This window comes from Lepidochelys kempii, chromosome 9, assembly GCF_965140265.1.
Source record: "Lepidochelys kempii isolate rLepKem1 chromosome 9, rLepKem1.hap2, whole genome shotgun sequence".
In the NCBI taxonomy this organism is placed as follows: Eukaryota; Metazoa; Chordata; order Testudines; family Cheloniidae; genus Lepidochelys; species Lepidochelys kempii.
In genome coordinates, this window is record NC_133264.1 from 22,164,032 (window position 1) to 22,186,093 (window position 22,062).

The following is a 22,062-nucleotide window of genomic DNA, read 5'->3' on the forward strand; positions in this document are numbered from 1 at the left end:
CCATATCCTTACCTACAGTGGCCTCTATGGAATCCCTGGGAAGTCCCTTATCAAATTCCCAGTCATCTGCTCACTCTAGGGCAAGATTACCTGTACCTCCAGTAGGATTCCCATTGGAATCACCAGTCCTGCAGCAACCAACAGAGGGGGCTTCCTCTGCAATAGGGTATTCTGAATCTTTAGGTTGGTCAGATGTTATTCCTCAAGACATTCCACTGGTCCCAACTAGATCTTCCTCCTCATCAACGGATGATGCAGCAATACTCCAGTCCTCATCTCCGGTACCAGAAGATTTCAGGTCATATCAGGATCTGTTCAGATGTATGGTGTCAGCCTTAGGTGTTCAGGCCCAGTTTGTATAGGAAAACACAAATAAATTGTAGAATATCCTCCAGCCATCACTTCCTTGGAGAGTTTCACTCCCTATAAATGAAGCAATACTAGAGCCTGCTAAATCCCTATGGAATGCCCTGGCTTCATTAACACCCACAGAAAAGCACACTGACAAAATATACTGTGTGCCATGCAGGGCTTCCAATATTTTTTTCTCTCATTCAGCTCCAAATTCCCTGGTTGTGACAGTAGCAAATGAGCGAGTGAGGCAGGGAAGATATAAATCTACACCTAAAGAAAGAATCTAAAAGGTTAGATTTCATGGGGAGAAAGATCTATTTGACTTCTTGCAGATGTGTATTTCAAACCAGCAAGCTCTGTTATTGAAATAGGATTTTGTGAACTGGGATGCTATGTTCAATTTTTGGACAAGTTTCCAGAATCCTTAAGGGAGGAGGTCAAGGACTTTGATCTGAAAGGCTGTTCAGTGGCCAAAACATCCTTACATCTGCCCTGGATACAGTGGATGCTTTGTCTAGGCTCATGGCCTCAGCTGTAACAATTAGAAGAATCTCATGGTTATAAAACTCTAGTGTAGCTCCTGAGATCCAACAACGCATTGAAGGCTTGCCATTTCATGGTCGCCTGCTGTTTTCAGAGAAAATTGATGACACAGTTCGAGCTGACAGAGTCTTTTAGTGACTCCCATGCCACCTTATGCTCATTGGGGATTTATACTCAGGCCACGAAGAGATGGCATTTTGAAAACCAACAGAAACAACAATATTGTCCTCAGTAATATTTCCATCAGTCCTCCTACCCTATGAGGCAGCAAGATTTCCCTAGAAAGGGACACAAATCACAGAGGAGGAAACCTTCTGAGTCTAGCTTTAGTCAAATGGCCCCTCCTTCTCTTCTGGCTTTTTGGGACCACATCTGGGGGACAGTGATTCATATTCTCCTTCACAGTACCACTGCAATGTATTACAGGAACAAGCAGGGGGGTGCCTGCTCCAACCCGCTTTTTCAGGAAGCAATAAAGTTTTGTCATCTCTCCATTGAAGAAGATATGCCCACAGTGGCTCACTTGTCAGGCTCTCAGAACCAACTGGCTGATCACCTCAAACAAACACGGGTGGTCTCTGAAGAACAATGTACTGAGGTCCATTTTCTGGAAATGGGGTACCCTTCTATAGACTTGTTTGTGACAAAAGACAACAGGAAATGTCATCAGTTCTGTTCTCGAGCAAGATTAACCCCAGAGTCTCTTACCAACACCTTCCATCTGAATTGTGAAGGGAACATGATACAGGCTTTTCCCCTCTGATCCCTCAAGCTCAAATTGGATCACGCCAGACTGATTCTGAGTGCACCAGCATAGTCGAGGCACTTTTGATTTTCTGACCTTCTCTCTCTATCGGCTCGACCTCCCCAACCCACTCACTCAACATCACAGCCAGGTAGTTCATCTGGCTTTGAGCAGTCTGCACCTTACTGCATAGATGCTTCGTGGCTAGACAAAGAGGAGGGACAATGCTCAGAAGCAGTTAGACACGTTCTGCTTAATAGTAGAAAACCAGCCACAAAGCCAACCTATTTGCCTAAGTGCACATGGTTTTCTATTTGGGCAACATCCAAGCAAATTCAGCTCACATTAGCACAGATTCAGAACATTTTGGATTATTTATTGCAGGTGAGCTCCCTGAAGGTTCACTTGGTGGTGATTTCAGCTTTCCTTCCTCCCAGTCAAGGGAAGCTGGTATTTTCAAAACCTATGATGGTGAGGTTTTTTAAGAGTATTACCCATTTTTTTCCACCGGTGAAGAAAAGAGTGCCACTGTGGGACCTTAATACAGTCCTGGGTGCACTGATGGATCCTTTGTTCGAGCTGACAGCAACATGTTCATGGGCTCTCCTCTCACAGAAGATGGCCTTCGTTGTGGCTATAACATTCACAAGAAGAGTTAGTGAGTTGCAGGCCTTAATGGCACATCCTCTGTACACTCAGTTCTTCATGGACAAGATGGTTTAAGACCAGGCCCATTATTTTTGTCCAAAGTGGTATCTTGGTTCCACCTTTGTCAGGTTATTTACTTATCTATATTTTTCCCAAACCACATTCAAGCGTGGAAGAACAGCATCTATATAACTTAGATGTCAGTTGATGCTAAACATTTTATTTAGAAAGGCCTAAGCCATTTCATTCATCACCTTGATTCTGTGTCCTACGCTGAGCAGATGAAGGGACAGCCAGTCCCTATTCAGACTATTCACAGGTGGACAGTTGCCTGCATTACCACTGCTAATGCAGGGGCTCATATGATGCCTCCACAGTGATTGCAGGCTCATTTCCGAGAGCTCAGGTGACAGTGGATGCGGTCCTTAAGGATGTCTCAGTTGTGGATATCTGCAAGGCTGTGATGTGGTCTTCTGTGCATACCTTTGCTAGACATTACACTGTCATCCCGGCATCAAGATCAGATACAAACTTGGGGAAGGCAGTCCTGAAATCACTATTTAAATAGATTCTGAGCCCACTTCTTGCTGTAACTGTTTGTGAGTCACCTGAGTGGAATACTTGTCTGCAGCCACTTGAAAAAGAAAAGACTGTTACTTATCTGCATCGTCAGTTCTTGTTCTTTGAGATGTTGGTGCAGACATGTATGCCATGACACTCTGCATCAGAGTCTTCAGCCAGTGATTTTGGTGGGAAAGAACTGAAGGGGGACAGGGCAGTTCTGCCCTTGTGTAGCCATGGGAGGGGAGCACGAGCACCACCTCCATGGGTACTACTAAGCAAAATTCTCTGACTTTGACACATTGGGCGCATGCACCCCTGAGTGGAATACATGTCTGCACCCACATCTCAAAGAACAAGAAGTGATGATGCAGGTAAGTAACCATCTTTTTCATGGTGACACTCTTGTTGTAACAGAAATGTTTGCTCTACTGTTCACCTGTCAATCCATCCTCATATATTGATTTTCCATGCATGCTTTTTCTCTCTCCTGGTTTCCCAGTGCATTGATACCTATAGTGATGCTCACATGTTGGACTAAATTCACAGTTGGTGCAGGTGGGCACCATTCTGAATCTTGAAACTAAATTCACAGAAAATGTTGTTTCATACTTCCATAGAGTTTAAGGCCAGAAACCATGATTTGATCATCTAGTCTGACCACCTGCATATCGCAGACCTTTAAATTTCACCCAGTTACCCCTATATTGAGCTCATTAACTTGGGTTAGACTAAAGCATTTCAGTCTTTAGGACCTTTAAATTGTTTTGTACCACAGGCAGAAAACAGGTGACACCAGTGCCTTAGGCCCCTGCAATGGCAGGGAGCTGATTAGGTGTGAGAATGATTTGGGTTAGATGGTATCAGCAGGCAATCAGTGCCCCATGTTGAAAAGAAAAGTGAAAAATCCCCAGGGTCCCTGCTAGTCGCAATTCCAAATGGCTCTTGACATGTCCTATATGGTGTCCAGATCAATGGCCACTGCACTGACTATGCAGAGATTCTACTAATTCAGGCTTCAGGGATCACATGTGAGGCCAGGCCACTATAAAAGAACTGCCCTTTGAGGGTAAACTCTTTAACAGAAGCACCAACAATGTCTTGAGGGCTGCACTGAAATCTCTGGGCCTGTCTGTCCTGGCTCCCAAGAGGAAATTCCTGAGACAATAGTAACAACATTATTGGTGTAGGCACTAGACTCAACACTATCCACAGCAGCATGTCTTGAAGCCCCCAAGAAAGACACAGCATTTCCAATGCAGACAAGCCTCAGCTTTCTTCTTGACTGCCTCTCCATCCTGGACTCTGGGGCAACACCAATTTTGAAACACAATTTGTGAGTCTTATAGAACCAACCTCTTCTTCCATTACTCTCTCCCTTTGGCAATCATCTCTCCCATTTCTGGGATGCCTGGTCGGAGTAACCTTGGACTGGTGGTCCTCAAGATCATTGTCATAAATATAAAGGATAAGGTAAACACATTTAAAATCCCTCCTGGCCAGAGGAAAAACCCTTTCACCTGTAAAGGGTTAAGAAGCTAGGATAACCTCGCTGGTACTTGACCAAAATGACCAATGAGGAGACAAGATACTTTCAAAAGCTGGAGGGGGGGAGAAACAAAGTCTCTCTCTTTCTGTGTGATGCTTTTGCCGGGAACAGAAAGGAATGGAGTCTTAGAACTTAGTAAGTAATCTAGCTAGATATGCGTTAGATTCTGTTTGTTTAAATGGCTGAGAAAATAAGCTGTGCTGAATGGAATGGATATTCCCGTTTTTGTGTCTTTTTGTGACTTAAGGTTTTGCCTAGAGGGATTCTCTATGTTTTGAATCTACTTACCCTGTAAGGTATTTACCATCCTGATTTTACAGAGGTGATTCTTTTACTTTTTCTTCTATTAAAATTCTTCTTTTGAGAACCTCATTGCTTTTTCATTGTTCTTAAGATCCAAGGGTTTGGGTCTGTGTTCACCTATGCAAATTGGTGAGGATTTTTATCCAGCCTTCCCCAGGAAAGGGGGTGTAGGGTTTGGGGAGGATTTTGAGGGGAAAGACATTTCCAAGCGGGCTCTTTCCCTGTTATATATCTGTTAGATGCTTGGTGGTGGCAGCAATAAGGTCCAAGGGAAAAAGGAAAATAGTTGGTACCTTGGGGAAGTTTTAACCGAAGCTGGTAAAAATAAGCTTAGGAGGTTTTCATGCAGGTCCCCACATCTGTACTCTAGAGTTCAGAGTGGGGAAGAAACCTTGACAATCATAAAGGGAGATTATTGTATACAGTTTGAGGCTGTTCCTATCCCTTTCCCTCCATCCATAACCCTCTTCAGGGACCCCTCCCGTGACAATCTAATAAAACAAGAAATAGACTCCCCAATACAACTGGAAGTGTTGGAGGAGGTACCTCAGAAGTTTAGAGGCAACCAATTCTTTCCCCATTTGTAACCATTTCTCAAGGTGCCCTAGACTGTGAGTCACTTTGTTACTCCTCTTCCTCCAGTGGGAGGAAATCTTTCTTGTGGTAGCTGGATGTCAGCTCCCCGACACGGTCAGCCCTTTAGCCACTCAAGCACCCTCCTCAGAAGTTTGCGTGCCCCTACTTTCCCTTGCAAGTTAACAATAGGTGCACCCAGCTCCTGAGCCACTCTGAAAGTGCCTCCCCTTAAGTGTCCAGCCCCTATCACTGTATATAATATAACACAGCACTATAATCTATTTGTAGTAAAAACAAATATAAGTTTATTAACAAAAGTAAAGATTTAAGAGATAGTGAGCTGAGAGTAATAAGAACAGGTCACAAATAAAACAGAAGTATAACATGCTGCTTCTCGACTAACACTTAAGTTTAACAGGCTTACCTTGTCTAAAGCAATTTCTCACCTAAGCCCTTTCTTGCAGCATTTAAACTGCAATTGGTTGAGATCCTGTTTTCACTGCCTGGTTGCCCCCTCAAGTACAGGATAAATGAGGGGTCTTTGTGCCATCTTCTTATTCCCCAAAGTCTACTGGTTTTGTCCCCCAGACTCAGGATGACTCCCTGTGCTTTTCTTCCTGAAGTGTTGGAACCAAAGTGTCTCCCCATACTCCTATTTGTTTCACATCCACCCTGTCCACCTGTTTCTCCTCTTAACTTTCACATGTAAATGGGGCCTACTTTGTGTTTGTTTTACAATGCTTCATCTACATATGAATTGAGGCTGGAGATTCCATGTCCCTTTGGTAAAAGCAGCTTGCCAACCCTTCCTGTTGACACAGTTTAAAACATTTTTGGAAAGTATATATAACTCCTTACACATTGACCTTACATACATCTTGCAATGCTTATGATGACCAATATGATATGAGCTTTCATTTGATACCTCAGACCTATTTTATAGGTAAATACTATGAAAGCTACGTGTTATGTGTAGTGAGTTTGTCAGGCCTGATAGGTGTTGCTGACACAGAACAGTGACCTCTTTGGCAGTTGGCACCAGTGGGCCTCTGTTTCACACCTGCCCCCTGATGTTGATACATATGTTAGTTCAAAGTCCCTCTGAGTCCATTGGTACCTTTTTCATCCCAAAGAAGAAAAGTGGATAGATATCCCTCCTTGATCTTTTTAACCTCAATGCCTTTGTTTATCTCTTCAGATTCCACATGATCACCCTTGCCTCCATAATCCCTGCTCTTGACTCCATGGACAGGGTAGTGGCTCTTGACCTCTAAAATGCCTACTTCTGCATCTCCATATACCCAGTGCACAGGAAGTACTTACAATCCTTGGTAGAAGCCTCCCATTATCAATACAGGGTCTTATCTTTTGGCCACTCCATGGCGCTGTGAGTATACACCGAGGTCCTAGCTCTGGTAGCAGAACATCTTAGACAACAAGGGATCTAGGTATACCCCTACCAAAATGGCACGCTGGTGCTAAAGAAGTCTCATCAGCATGTGACAGATTCGCCGTAAAAGACAATGGAACTCTTCACCAACTTGGTCTTTCAGGTCAACCAGAAGAAGTTAACTCTGAGCCCAATCTAGAGAATAGAATTCATAGGGGCATTGTTCAATTCAAAGTCAGCATGAGCGTATCCCCATCAATAGGTTTCTTACTACAATAGAATTAATCAATCAATTATGGTCTCACCTCAGCACACAGATGAGGACTTGTCACATGACTTCACTTATGCCTTCTGCAAGGGTTGTTGAGATCTATATATCTGCCAAAAAGATACACCATGGACCACTGGTCACCGACCTCACAGAGTTCTCTCCTCCTTAAACTGATGGACTGATCCAACCCAAGTATACAAAGGAATGTCCTTCTCACTGGCACAGCCAACCAAGATACTTGCCATGGACTCTTTCATTCAAGGTTTGGGGGACTTGTGTGGCATGGCTGAAGATTCTGGAGAGATGGTTGTCTCAGGAGACCACCCTCCACATAAATGTCTTGAAACTCAAGGCTATCAGATTCTTATACAAGGCCTTCCCACCCTACTCAAAGGCCTGATGATTCATGTCTTCATGGACAATACACTGTGGTGCACTCCATCAAGTGGCAAAAGTACTAGATCCTCCCCTCTGGAGACCTTTGGACTAGTACATTGAACATCACATTACATCAGTGGGTCTGCATCTCCGGAGCCTCTAGAACACACTGGCAGACTGTGTTAGTAGAGGCCTGGGAACCACAAGTGGTCCCTCGAGACCAGAAGACATCCAGAAGGACTTCGGAGATGGTGTTTTCCACAGGTGGACCTGTTCTCAAGGATTCTTACTGCCAAATGTATTGCTCCAAAGAAAGTGCAAGCTAAGGCTTCATATAAGATTATTTTCTGTTCCCACGGACCTCTAGCTTTTCCTTGCATCCCCAAAATACCCACAGCTCTGAGGAAACTAAGAGAAGATGCTAGATGAGTTATTGTGCTGCCACTAGTCAGGATTGGTTGATTTAAATAAAAAATTATATAATCACCAATTTTATTCATGATTTAAATCAGGAAGTATGAAACCTTTATTTAAATCGTAGATTTTAGTCACCTTTTGCATTTGTACTTTTTAGTTGTTTCCCTAAAGATAAGTTGGTGCTCATTGGGTCATAACTATTAAAATAGTTGTTTTGCAGCTAAATATAACCATTACACTAAATGTGGTCCTTTTTACTAACCAGGAGATCACTCTATATCCATGTGCATTTATTTAAGCAATTATGTAGCTTAACTTATTACTAGATGATGATTAAATTTTTGCTTGCAATTTGTGTCAAGCTGTATTTGGATGGAAATTCAAATTCAATTAAAAATGTACAAAAACTTCATTGTATTATGTTTTTATTGAGTAAAGTTACCTTAAGTGTGCTGGATACATAAGAAAAACATTATCAAAATGTTTTGCTTTTAAAACTAAGGACATATTATCTGTGGTTAGTGAATTTAACTGATGTTTCTGGTCACCATATCCTTCAAGGTTTTATACATAGATGACTCGTGCCTCCCGATACTGCGTGGGTCACAATCTGAAGGGGAGGACACATCTCAGCAGCTGCCTGAGATACATTAAGAGAGCCAGCAAGGCTCTCTCAATCTATGTCAGGCAACTGCTGTGCTGTACAGAGCAGCGACCCAGGGCAGCCGGCGTGAGAAGTGGCTGGTTCCGCTCCCCACCCAGGCCTGGCTGCAAGGAAGAGGGGCTGAGCATGCTGGGCCCCAGGTGAAGCAGGAGAAGGGAGCACCTCCCATCCCACCAGGCAGGCCAAGCAGAAATCTGGGGGGTGGACGCTTGACCCTGATATCTCCCTCCACCATGTGTCACCTATGGTTTTAGACTAGTAGATCTCATACTCTCGCACCTTGTTTTTACTCCTAGATTGGTCGTGGAAAATAAGCTTTCCTGCTTTTTAGCACCAGATTGGTTTCTTAACTTTGAGTGAACTAGTCAGTGAAATGATCTAGTTGAATAGACTGTAAAAAAAAAAAAAATCTTTTTGCACCTACAGAAAGGCTACTGCTGTCAAAAGCTGTAGAAACTAGGCGTGCGGTTGAGATCTACTAGTCTAAAACCTTGCAGGACATGGTGACCAGCAACAACCAGTTCAATTCACTAATTCCAGATAATACATCCTTAGTTTTAAAGTCAAAACATTTTGATAATGTTTAGCACTTCAACCAACTCTGATTCCAGGTCTTTAGCCAGTGACTTCCACCAGTTCATGGGGTTGACTTTCTGGAAAATTTGGCAGGAAACGTACTGCTATGTTTTATTTTGTGTATTTAATTTAGATTATTTTAATAGATTATAATAAATTTAGGCCTCAACATAGATTTTCAATTTCAAATAGGTTTATCTGTAAAACAAACAAACAAACAAACAAAAAACATCTGTATTTAATTTACATTGTAAAAATTCTTTTTTTAAAATCAGTGATTTTTTTTATCCACCCTGCCTTCAGCATAGGCCAAGCAGTTTTGGTTCTCTGAGCTAATGAACCTTTCAGTTGAATGATCTGTCACCTAACTAGTCTTATCAGACTTGATCTCACAAAACAGTGGGCACATCCTTTTTCTGGATATGATGTCCCTGCACCTGACCACCTGGGATGTTGGCAGGATGACTCCTGGAGAGGGAAGCTGCTCTCCTGCAAGCAGGACGTTCTCATTCACAGCAGGAAATCCTGAACCAGGTTAACATATAGATCAAATTGAAGAGATTCTCTTCTGGGCAATGTAACATCAACTTTCACCAGTAACATGCTATGTTAGAATATTTACTCCCTTTAAACAAACTGGATTCTTATTTTGATTTGGATGCATCTAGCAACAGTATCTACTGGTTACCCCCTGTTAGGGATACATTGTTTCCTTGCACCCAATGGTGGTGTGATTTCTCAAAGGGCTCATTAATATGTTTCCATCCATTCCAGAGATTTATCCATCATGAGACCACACCTTGATGCTGACAGGACTGATGGGTTCCCATTTGAGCCTCTGGCTATGTGCTGTTTCTACCACCTTCCAGTGAAAACTGCCTTCCTGGTGGTTATCATGTCTGCTAGATGGATAGGGGAGATTCAGACTTTCAGGGCAGACCCACCATATACACTGTTCCACAAAGACAGAATCCAGGCCGCACCTGAAGGTTCTCAGGTGGTCTTGGATTTCACATCAACCAATCTATTCACCTCCCAGTTTTCTTCCTGAAACCACATCCCTCTCTGAGTGAAAAACACCACATGTTGAATGTTGTGAGAACACTATCTTTTTATTTTGACAGAACCAAACCATTCAGATACAAATGTAGATGCTTTGTGGCATTTGCTGAAAGGGTTACGGTTAACCAATATCTTCCTAGAGTAGGGGTTCTCAAACTGGGGGTTGCAAGATGGTTACATGGGGGTCAGGAGCTATCAGCTCTGTGTGGTTGGCAGCCCCAAGCTCCCATTAAATTAAATTACCCCCCCGCAGTTTAAATTTGTAAAAGGGGATCACACTCTGAGGCTTCCTGTGTGAATGGGGTCACTAATACAAAGTTTGAAAACCACTGTCTGAGAGAATATCTAAATGGGCCTTTTGCTGTATTAAGGCTTTTATTATACCCCAGGAAAGACCCCCCCCCCCCCGGGCAAGTTAGGACTCACTCCACCTCTACCCTGGCAGTCTCCGTGTCCTGTCTGGTGAATGTCCCCATACCAGAAATATACAGAGCAGCAATGTGGAGTTTGGTTCACAGATTCCATTATTTCCTGATGCAGACTTTCAGATTGGATATGAACTTTGGTAGGGCAGTCCTGAGTCACTCTTCAAGTAGGCCTCCACATATTCAACTTCTGACACTGGGATAACTGTTTGTCAGTCACCATGAGTAGAATCTCTGGACATTCACTTGAAGAAGAAAGAAGTGTTGCTTACCCTAGTAACTGTAGCTCTTTGAGAATGTGTATTGATAACACAACTCAGTCCCACCCTCTGTCCATGGCGTTTGGATTCCTGCTCCTGGGATTCTTACTAGTGAAGGAAGTGAGTGTGGTTTGGTGCTACCTTGCACATTATACTTCCTGCTATGGGAAGTGAGAGGGTGTACAGCGTGTAGGCACGGCCACAGCAGACACTGCTATTAAAAAAAAATCCAATCTAATCTATGTACGTGGGGTGCATCTGCACTGAGAGTGGAATCTTTAGGCAACATATGTTAAAGAATCTCTGTTACTATAGGGTAAGTAACTGTTCTTTTTTGAATGCTGATCTCTGTGTGTATTCCTCTGTAAGTACACAAGTGTTCCATGTGCCTGAGATCAGAGAATTCTAGCAAGTAGCATCTGTTGGTCCACGCATGTGCTCTTGCTCTCCTTGTGTTTTATGCCAAGGGCAAAAGGAGCAGTGTGGACTGATGCCTCTCCAGTTCTTTCATACAGTTGCCTGTCGTGAGTCAGACTCCAGTGTCCAGAACTGACCCTCTTTTTGACTTTTTTCCTATTGATATTTCCCAAGTTTTCATATAATTAGTTAATATTGTTAGTAGTATAATAAGTTTAGATAGTGGTTAGTTATAATTCCCATCCTGGTGAATCCTCCAATTTCCCTGGCCTGGGACTTAGAGCCAAAGGGTTAGCTCTTATGAGAAGAAAGGTGTTTAGTTCTACCAGCCTTTATTTTAGAATTTCCAACTATCAAGCCAAGCTGGCAAAATGTGAGTTTTTATTATTCTAAGTTCCTGGACTATGAAGGCAAGTTTCCTAGGAGGATAGGGTTCAATTTCAAGCCCCTATTGACAAGGACAGATTCATGGCAAGAACCTGTTACAAGCAGCAGTTGACACTGCCAATACTGCATCAAGATCCATGACAACTGCTATAGTGATGCACTGGGAAACTTGGGTATGCTCTTTGAGGTTCTCCAAGGAAGTACAGAACACCATGGAGGACTTGCCCTCTGATAAAATTAATCTTTTCAACCAGAAGACAAAGGAGTCTTTGCATTCAGTAAAACACTCCAGGGCAACCCTCCACTCCTAACCCTGAAGAGGAAAAATCATGAGCAATCTTACAAGTTGAGGTCTTTACCACAGTTCTTCTACCACCAGCAGTCTTACAAGCCACCTCACAAATGGCAGAAGGTGCAAAAACTGAGATGGATTGCTCCAACCATCTGTTCTGCAGGTACCCAGCTTCCCATCCCACTCCCCGGATGCTTGTAAGTTGTGAACCAGTGTTGATGCTGTCTCCACCTGGTTCCAAGGTCTGCTTTGGAGAACGTCGAGCACAAATGTCCCACAACTGGAGAGCAAAAACAGACATATGAGTGCTGAATATAATCCATTCCAGCTGTGCCTTAGAGTTTCTCTCCCCATCTCCTACAAAACCTCTTTCCCCATGTCTCTTTAGGAACTAGTCTCACAAGGAGATCCTCCTTCAGGAGGTAGAATCCCTCCGCCAATGGGGAGCAATAGAGTGGGTACTGCTTCAGCCTTAAGTAAAAGGATTTATTCCAAATATTTTCTAGTCCCCAAAACAACAGGAGAATGGAGACCCATTCTTGGCCTGTGGTAGCTCAGTGTCTTTAATTGCAAGTTAAAATTCCACATGGTTATGTTGTCATCGATAATACCATTCCTAGAAAAAGACATATAGTTCACAGTTCTCAATATGAAAGACTCATACTTTGACATCAATATTCAAATATCTAGATGACTGGCTTCTCACAGGCAAGATATGTCCAGAAGTCATAACAAGTATTCCATTGCTACTCCATCTACAGGCATCCCTGGGAATCTCTGTGAACATGGAAAAGTCTTCTCTGGCTCCAGCCGAGACTATAGATCTAATAAAAGTGACTTTAGACTCAATCAGAGCAAGGACATATCTCACTGTGGACAGATTCCAGCCATGGGCATCCTGATATATCAGGTTATGCACAACTGTCAGGCGTTGGTCCAGATTTGCCTTACTCTCATGGGTCACATGGCATCATGTATTTATGTAACACTGTTCACCAGACTCCACTTCTGATGTCTGTCTGGGATGTGGTTTCTGCATGCTTGGCTTTGAACAGAATATACATTGAGCAAACACAGCATGAATACTGTATTGATAATACGCACCAAGACAAGGGTCTCTCTGACTTGGTCGAAAAATCTTGCACAAGCGTGGTTGCATGCTCCTTTCCTATGCCCCACACCCAACAGAATACTAATTGCAGATGCCTCTTTGGTAGGTTGGGGGGCTTACGTGGACGGTCAAACAGCACTGGACACTTGCACACCCTGGGAAGTCAGGATGCAATAAACCTCTAGACCTCCGAACAGTCCAAGAATCATGCAGGGCATTCTTACTATTAATCCAGTCTCACCACGTTCTCATAATGTCAGACAATATGACAGGCATATTCTACGTAAACAAACAGGTAGGAGGAAGATCCATTCCCCCATTTATGCAACTGGTATATCAAGCACCACATTACCCTATTGGCAATATACCTCCCAGGAACCCAGAATTCACTGGCAGCCAATCTCAGCAGGCACTTTGCCACTGATCATGAGTGGGATTTCCACAGCTCAGTGGTGAACAGCATCTCAGTGGGGACCCCCTACCTGTGACCTGTCTGCCTCCCAGACAAACGGGAAGTGCAGCACATACTATTCCAGGGAACTCAAGCCCAGTTCTCCAGAGGGAATGCTCTCTTTCTCCCTGTCAGAGTTGCTGTCTGGTCGGCTGAGGCAGGAGCAGGTGCAGGTTGGAGTAGGGGCAGGATAGCGTGAAAACAGGCAAAGACTACAGCAGAAGCTGAAGCAAGCGCTGGCAGGAGTAGGAGCAAGGGCAGTCTGTTGAAACTACTGGCAGTGGGAGTGTTCTTGACTCGGGAGTGATGCTGAGCAGACAGGAGAGAGTGCTTCCTTTTGGAGCCTATGTTCCTACCTTGGGATCACCTGTGGATTGGCTGAACCCTGGTGAAATGACCTATGGCATATCACAAGACCTGCAGGTAATAGTCTCTGATGATCCATCACACTCTCTGGCTCAGGGATGACCTATTGGGTTTAAGCAGGCTTGGGTTCAGAGGCTTTGGCGGGCTCAGACTCAGAAGTGTCACATTTCCTTGGACAGACTATTTGACTTCTATCCCACTGCTTCCTCGAATACTGCAGAAGATTAGTCAGAACAGAGCTCATCATGCCCAAATGGCCCAGGCATTTCTCGTTCTTGGGTCACCTACATCTGTCAACCCAGTCGCTCATCAGCATTCATCCCTTCCTGGACCTATGACTCAAGAGAACCTCAGGGTCAGACATCCCAGTTTTGAAGTTCTTCACCTCACAGGTTGGTATTTGGATGGGCATCGGACCTAGAATGTTCCCATTCTGAAAGCGTATCCCATTCTCACTAACAGCAGAAAGGACTTAACATTTTCTGGTAACATTGGCAAGTGGAAGTGTTTCTCTGTCTGGGACCAGCAGCACCATATGTCTCCTGAGACAAGGGGTATTCCTGATATTTTGGATTACCCCCTTGCCCTCAAGATGACAGGATCTTTCCCTTAGCTCAATATAGATTCACCTCTTGGCAGTCAGCATGTGACACCCTCCAGCGGATGGCTACTCTCTTTACTCACTGTCACATTCCGGGGTGCAGTCCAGACCAGTGAGGGGTTGTGTCACCACCTGCCCCATAACCCTGGATACCTCACAATGTTTTGCTGTTGCAGCTCCCAACCTGGCCTGCTCACCAACAGCCTACTAGCATGGGGGGTACACCCTGAGTGTCTGTGTATACCTGCAGTCCTGGTCCAGCAACTCTGACCCCAGCAGCCAATGAGCAACACACCAGTCACACTCTGACTTCCAGAACCCTTGGTTAATACTTGCAGGGAGATTCCAACACACTCCCAGTCCCGAATTTTCCTTAAAAAGTATGTTCTGCACTGTTCAACCCTCTCCTGGACACTTCAGGTATTATAGGTCTGTTGCCCCTATAAGGGGCAAATATAGAACAGTTTGCTACTTTAATTGGAGTTATCAAACACCATTCAGTTTAAACACAACACCAGATTAGTTTTTATTAAAAAATAAAACAAGGGTATTTAACTACAAAGAGAGAGATTTTAAGTGAGTACAAGTACAAGGTATTAAAGTCAGAAATGGTTACAAGAGAAATAAAGATTAAATGCTTTCTTTTAGCTAAAAGTTAACAAACTAGACTTGGTTGAAGGTAAAATCCTTACCACAGGTTCCCAGCAACCAAATTTTTATGCCAGGATCCCTCTCAAAAGGCTGCTTCCTTTGTCTTATTAGGTGAAAGAGATAGGGAGAGAGAGAACTTGGGGTATTTTGCCCCTCACTTTCATAGGCCACTCACCCTTTGAAATGGGTTTTTTTTTATGATGACTCCTCAAAGCAAAGTTTATTCAAACCGTAAGGAAGGTGACATGGAGTCTGGAAGTGAAAGTGGTCCCATGCTCTTTCTTTTCCCCTGTGTATGCTGAAATGCAGATTTGCCTTGTCTCCTTGCTGTCTCCTGGAACCTGTTTACTTTTTATACATAAATTGAAGTTTCCTTTGTTTAGGAAAGACCTGTTTAACTACTCCTCAAGGAAATACCAAAATTATTATATTACTGCCTAGGAGTTTCAGACATTTTTAAAGTGTAGTTGGAGAGCAGAACCCCATAAGGGCTGATTACAGATAGCTTTGCATTATACATCAGTTTCTTTCTGTGTTTCAGAGAAGAGAATGCAGATAACCAACTCTTGTTACCTAGATCCTTTTTCACTTTTGAATGTTCTTCATTCCTGTTCTAACATAGGCGTTTCTCCCACCCCTCCTGAAATTGGAATGTTTCTACAGATTAACCACACTCTAGAAAGGAGACGTATACAAACATGGTGTAACTTAATGACAGAGCCATGTTTTGCCTTTATTTTCATGCAAGTTATCACACATAAAAAGAAGACAAAAGTTTAATACGTAACAACAGTAATAAAATGTTTTAACATATGTTCTAGTGTACTCTTTTACAGGTTGGCTGATTTGCACTGTTAAACTCTTAAAGGCCCTGGTTCAGCAAAGTACTTAACCACATGCCTAGGTTAACCCAAGGAGGCAGGCCTAGTGAAGTCAGGCTACTCACATGCTGAAGTACTTTGCTGAATTGGGGCCATACAGACAGACCTACTTTTGAGTTTGGCTTGATAAACTAAGCTTTGAACTCTGATACAGCCTTCCAGATATTTTTAAACTTACTTTAAAGCAATATAGTTTAGAAGTGCTAGTGTGACAAGCTGCAGAATATTTATTTTTATATCTATTTCTTAAAATATTTCCCTCTTTAATGACTATAAAATGTTGCTGATTTTGTATTTGAAATTTCTTGCATTTGTAGTCTATTTCAGTTAAGACACACAACTAAGTTTTGTTTTTCAGACTTTGTACATTGAGATCATGTGACCTTTTGACATTTTTTAAGAAACCACATGCACCTGGGTTTGGGTTAAATGTCAGACCCTTATCTCTCTCTAAAACAAATTATCTAAATCCTTTCAACCTGTCGAAGGCATTTTTAACCACAGGAGTGGAGACAAAAAAATGTATTTCTGTTGTTTTAAGGAAGTTCATAGCTCAAATATGATGTGTTTTTCACATTTACAGTGTAAAAAGTAAGATAAGCCAACAATCCTTTTGACATCTATTTTTATAAATTGTTTTGCAATATATGCTATTCCCTATTTCTCAATTGATAACATGCAAAAATGCCAGATAACACTTTTTCATGGTTGTACATTTTCAAGTCAAATAACTTTCAGTGTTGTAAAGCTTGCAAAGCAAGAGCCAAATTCTGCTCCGAGATAGGCACGTTGATCTTCCATTGACTTTGCTGAGAGTTGCATATATGTCTGAGGGTAGAATTGGGCACCAGTGAATGACGATCTTACCTTTCTTTTACTTCTGCTTTCAGTTTGTGTTTGATCTAGGGCTAGATCCTGCAAGGCATGGCATCCCCTTCAGCGTCCACTTTACAGGATCAGGCTCTGATAGAATATTCTAAATTGACGGAAAGTTGACTCTGTTCCCACAGACTTGATTGGGAATTTCTTAGGATCTTATGCCAATTAAAACATTAAGTAATTATATTATGGTCATTGTGTTAAACTTTATCTTTTAGTTTATCATAAGAATTGCAATAATGGTTTGGACCAGCGGTCCACCTAGTCCAGTTTCCTGACTCCAAAAATGGCCAGTACTAGAGCTTAAGGGAAAGTGTACACAACAGGGCATTTGGAGTGATCCCATCCCTGTCTTCCCCTCCTGGCTTCTGGCAGTCAGAGGTTTAGGGTTGCACTGAGTATGGGATTACATTCCTGACCATCTTGGCTAATAGCCATTGATGGCCCTATTTTCCATAAGCTTATCTAGTTCTTTTTTGAGCCCAGTTATACATTTGTCCATCACAACATCCCATGGCAGTGAGTTCCATAGGTTAATTGTATGTTGTGTGGAAAATGTAATTGTTTGTTTTAACCCTACTGCCTATTCATTTCATCTGGTGACCCCTGGTTTTTGTATTGTGGGAAAGGATAAATAGCACTTTCTCCCACAATATTCATGATTTTATAAACCTCTCATCATATCTCCCACCCTCCACCCCATAGTCGTCTCTTTTCTAAGCTGACAGTCATAATCTTTTTAGTCTCTCCTTGTATGGAAGCTGTTCGATTCCCTTGATCATCTTTGTTGCCATTCTCTGAACCTTTGGCAGTTTCACTATATACTTTTTGAGATGGGGCAACCAGAACTGGACATAGTATTGAAAATGTGGGTGCACCATGGTTTTATATAGTGGCACTATGATATTTTCTGTCTTATTTTCTGTCCCTTTCCTAATAGTTCCTAATATTCCATTAGCCTTTTTGATTGCTGCTGCGCACTAGTTTTCAGAGACGCCATGGTGATGCCAATATCTTTTTCTTTTTCTTTTCTTTTTTTTAGTAGAAACCCATTATATATGTGTAGTTGGGATTATATTTTCCAGTGTACACTTATCAATGTTGAATTTCATTTGGCAATTTCATCTGCCCAGTAACCTAGTTTTGTGAGATCCCCCCATAACTCTTTACTCAGCTTTGGACTTAACTATCTTGAATAATTTTGTATCATCTGCTATCATCTTTGTGTCATGTTATTAAAAGATGGTAGAATTATCATTGCTTAAATATTTTACCCATTTCATTCACTTGTTATTGCCCTTGATCACTGTAGAAAAAAAGAACCCTTATGAAGGAAGTTCCATTATTTCACTTCATGTTTCTGATCCAGAATCTGAGAGATTCACTTTTACCTCAGGATTGTACCTAAATTTCAATTTACAGCTAAGTATCAAACAGATAATATGAGGTAAAATGTGAGCAGATTGAGACATGATGGTTAAAATGTGAGTCAACCCTTATGGTGGAAAGATAGAACATTCTTGTTATTTTAGGCAGAGTTAGTAGTGATACCTGTAGTTAAGGCTGCTCAACTCTTACCATTGCTCATGATTTTTAGCCATTTTCTTGCATGTCATCTGTTCTAGCATCTGTGCTCCTACAATGTTCCATTCACATTCTTGCATTCCGCTGAAATCACAGAGCAACAGACTGACGTACCTGGTATTTAAGCAGTACTAGCATATATTTTGCCTGACATTTCTTGTACTCTGGGATAAATCTTCACTGCAGTTAGCCTAGGCTAGCCTAGCATGGATTGAGCATCCCAACTGCAAAGCCTACCCCTCCAGACCCATGTTACTTCATCTACAGTGGTAGTGTAATAGCCCATGTGCTGTGTTGGATTATTCGTGGGTTATCCTATGATTCTTAGCAATGCATTAAATGGGGCTGCTCTATTGTTTTTGTGGTGAGCTGCACTTGCGCTCTCTCTCTCTCTCTCTCTCGCCTAGCATGGAACCACTGTATGTGGCAGTGACATGAGAACAATATTTCATGTGAATAACTTGCAAGTGGAGTCACTGGTTATTAATGCAGACAGTTCTGAAGGTAGAACAGCATTTAGGAGCAAGAACTTTTAATGAGAATGTCTTTAAGGAATTCAGTCTGCAAACCACAAAGTGATTTGTAGCACACTTGACTAACTTCTTTGCCTCTTCATTTCTTTCCTGTTCACTAAACATAAAAATGTAATTTTAGGTACATTTCTCCAATTTATGCGTCTTTCTGATACCACTCCACAGCTTTACTAGAAGACTGGTGTCAGTTCTGACCAACTGGCAGCACAGGAGAGGGATTTCTTGGACAGCATCTTTGTTCAAACACTGAGGAAGAACAGCAGAAATGGAGCAGGCAAATGCAGGGGTAAAAGCATTTCCTTGTAGAGAAGAAAAAAATCTGAAGGCTGCTTGATGCTAAGATATGAAAGAAGACCTCAGATATTATGGGTAAAATTTTCAAAAGCAATTTAAGACTAACTCTTCAGTGCCCAAGTCATTTTTGAAAATGGGACTTTGGGTCTTAAGTCACTTAAGTGCTTTTGACAATTTTACCCTATAAGTATGCTAACATCTTTCTTCACTTTCACAGTTTTGCACTATCACCCATGGTAGAAATGTTGGGAGTGGTAGTATGAACAGGTAACTTACATTTTAACAATCATGTTGTCTTGATCTGCTCACATTTTACCTCATTTTTTCTGATTATTTGATACTTTTTTGTAAATTGAAATTCAGGTACAATCCTGAGGTAAACGTGAATCTCTCAGATTCTGGGTCAGAAACATGAAGAAGTAGAATAATGGAACTTCCTTCAATTTTAGGGGGCAAAATCAATAGTGAAATAATGAGTCTGTCAGAAATGGTCTTTTTTGGGTTTCCTCACTCTGTTTACTAATGCAGCTTTCAAAGGCAAGTACACTGTTCTTTCTTTTTCCCAATTGGTAAGTCTGATCAGAACAGAGTTGTAGTTCAATGCATTATAGCTGACTGCAGCTTCAATGTATGTTTAAACACTTGATAAAGAATAATGCAGGTGCACCAGGATATTAGTAATAATAGAATACAAAGCTTTTCATGACTAGGTCTGTGGTTCAACTCCAGATGGAACTCAATGTCAAGATGTCCGCTGAAGTCAATGGGACCGGGATTTCACTTTAAATGAATTATGTTAATCATTGACCTTGCAAGGACATAAGTCTTTATTTTATAACATTTAACAGCCTATATGGTGCTGCATCAGGGTTATTTTTTAAAAATTAAATGAATTCACCACTGATGAAAGACACCGACTCATAAACCTGAAGATTGAAACTTCCACATATTTCCACAGAATATACAGTGTATATAGCCTGGACAGTGGCTAGTCAATAAATAAGCCAACAAAAACATTTTATAAAACACAGAACCATCAAGATGAGCACATGGATAACCAAAGCAACAACCTAATATTATTGTATCCTGTACCCTTCCTTCTGAAGCCTCATTATTTGTCAGTAGTTGTCAAGTCATGTTTAAATTCAGACTGTAAACCATAAGGGGCAGGGACTGCATTTGTCCATAAAGTAGTATGTATACAAATGTGATTCAAAATAATAACAGTTCAATTTTCATACCCATTTAATCTTTGACAAGGCTGCCTTCAAGGATGCCATTTAGAGCTAAAAGTGACATGGGCACCTATATACTTGAAATTAAAATGAGACCAATAATTCATTCCACATAAGCCAATGTACAACCATCAGATGACAATCTTGCCAAAATTTCACCATCCATGTTTTTATTTCTATATACAGTGGGACTTGTCACTTCCTCAGGGGCCAGACGATTTCTTTAGATGTTGATGGCATAACTGTTTCTGTGGCGGTATGCACTATCTTGGAAGCCACTAAACATGGCCAGAGCTGCAGTTAAGTTAGTGTGAGGGACAGAGGGTGGTCTCCTCCCACTCCTCTTAGCTGGGGGACAGTTTTCTTTCTCCCACACCAACCAGATAGCAGTCATCTATAACCTCTTCCCATGGCAGCAGTTAGCCCAGTTGATGGGAGCACAGGGATGATAATTCTCTGAAGAGCTGCTGGCTGGAAAGAAAAAGTGGAGAGGTGTCATTCTTTTGTTAGGTCCCTGCTGGCATCTTTTAAAGACTTTTAAGAGTTAGCCTGCTGGATTCATCTTCACTCCTGTAGCCACCCAGTAGAATCACCAATAGGAGCAGATAGATTTGCCTTGTTAAATTGTGCTGTTTAGCACCACAGTTGTTCTTAAATATCAATAAGGTATTTAGTAAATATATTGAAATTATTTCTGCTATCAGTATTAAAACAGCTCTGCTTTGTCTCTCCAGAATATACAAATTCCAAATGTTTCAGCAACATTATGTTTTATTAATCATTTTATGTGCCTTTAATAAATTCTGCATGTGTTTTTCAAATCATCTTTATAAGATACAATTTCTTCTGTCTTTCTGCAGGAACACCAGTTTACTCAGTAGCATGGGGCCCTGATTCAGAAAAAGTTCTCTATACATCAGGGAAGCAGCTGATTATTAAACCTCTTCAACCAAATGCTAAAGTTTTACAGGTATCGTTAATATAAATTTACATATCAGGCTTCAGTGATATTTTACTAGTAAAATAAAGTTTCATATAAGTGATACAACTAAATCACAACACAATTTGGTATGGGCAGCATTTTTAAACTAGAATTAAATAAAAACTAGAAAGAATAAAGACTAGGGCTCCGATCCTGCAAGGAAGTCAGTGGGATTACTCACAGTTCCTAAAGTAAAGCTTGCATATAAATGTGCAGGATCGAGGCCTGGAATTATAGATGTGCTGCAGACCAAGACTGAAATGGACTGGTGAAGATGTGTTGTGAAGCTTTCATAGCAAGCCATACCTTGCTTGCACCATTTATATACGTCCTTTATTTAGTCAAAATTCAAAATGTATTTTAAATGTAGTAATATACATGATAGTACTGCCTGTTATTAAGATTGCTTGCCACTTTCCAATATAAGATGGTTTTGAGTCGTTTATATATTTGCCAAACTTTAACCATTTGGGCTACAAAATTTTGGAAAATTTCACCACCAAAACTGTTTAGCCATTTCCTGCTAGGGAAAATATGTTGTTTTGCCCATATTACAAAATTTGGTAACTTTTTCTTTGAGATGTTTCAGTGCCCACTTGCTTTGGAAAGGGGAATTGAAATTTGGAAGGCAGTAGCCTTTGTCAGGTTTCAGACTAGCAACCGTGTTAGTCTGTAT

General features: G+C 41.6%; 1 protein-coding gene across 5 annotated transcripts in view; it reads left to right on the top strand.

The window, feature by feature from the left end:
* IFT80 (intraflagellar transport 80) overlaps positions 1-22,062 on the top strand; it is a 148,567-nt gene that overhangs the window by 45,535 nt on the left and 80,970 nt on the right. For all 5 annotated transcript variants that reach the window (XM_073359524.1, XM_073359525.1, XM_073359527.1 and 2 more), the window contains one exon: positions 21,265-21,374. In XM_073359524.1, the coding sequence (XP_073215625.1) occupies positions 21,265-21,374 (110 nt within the window). The remainder of the gene's footprint in view (positions 1-21,264; positions 21,375-22,062) is intronic.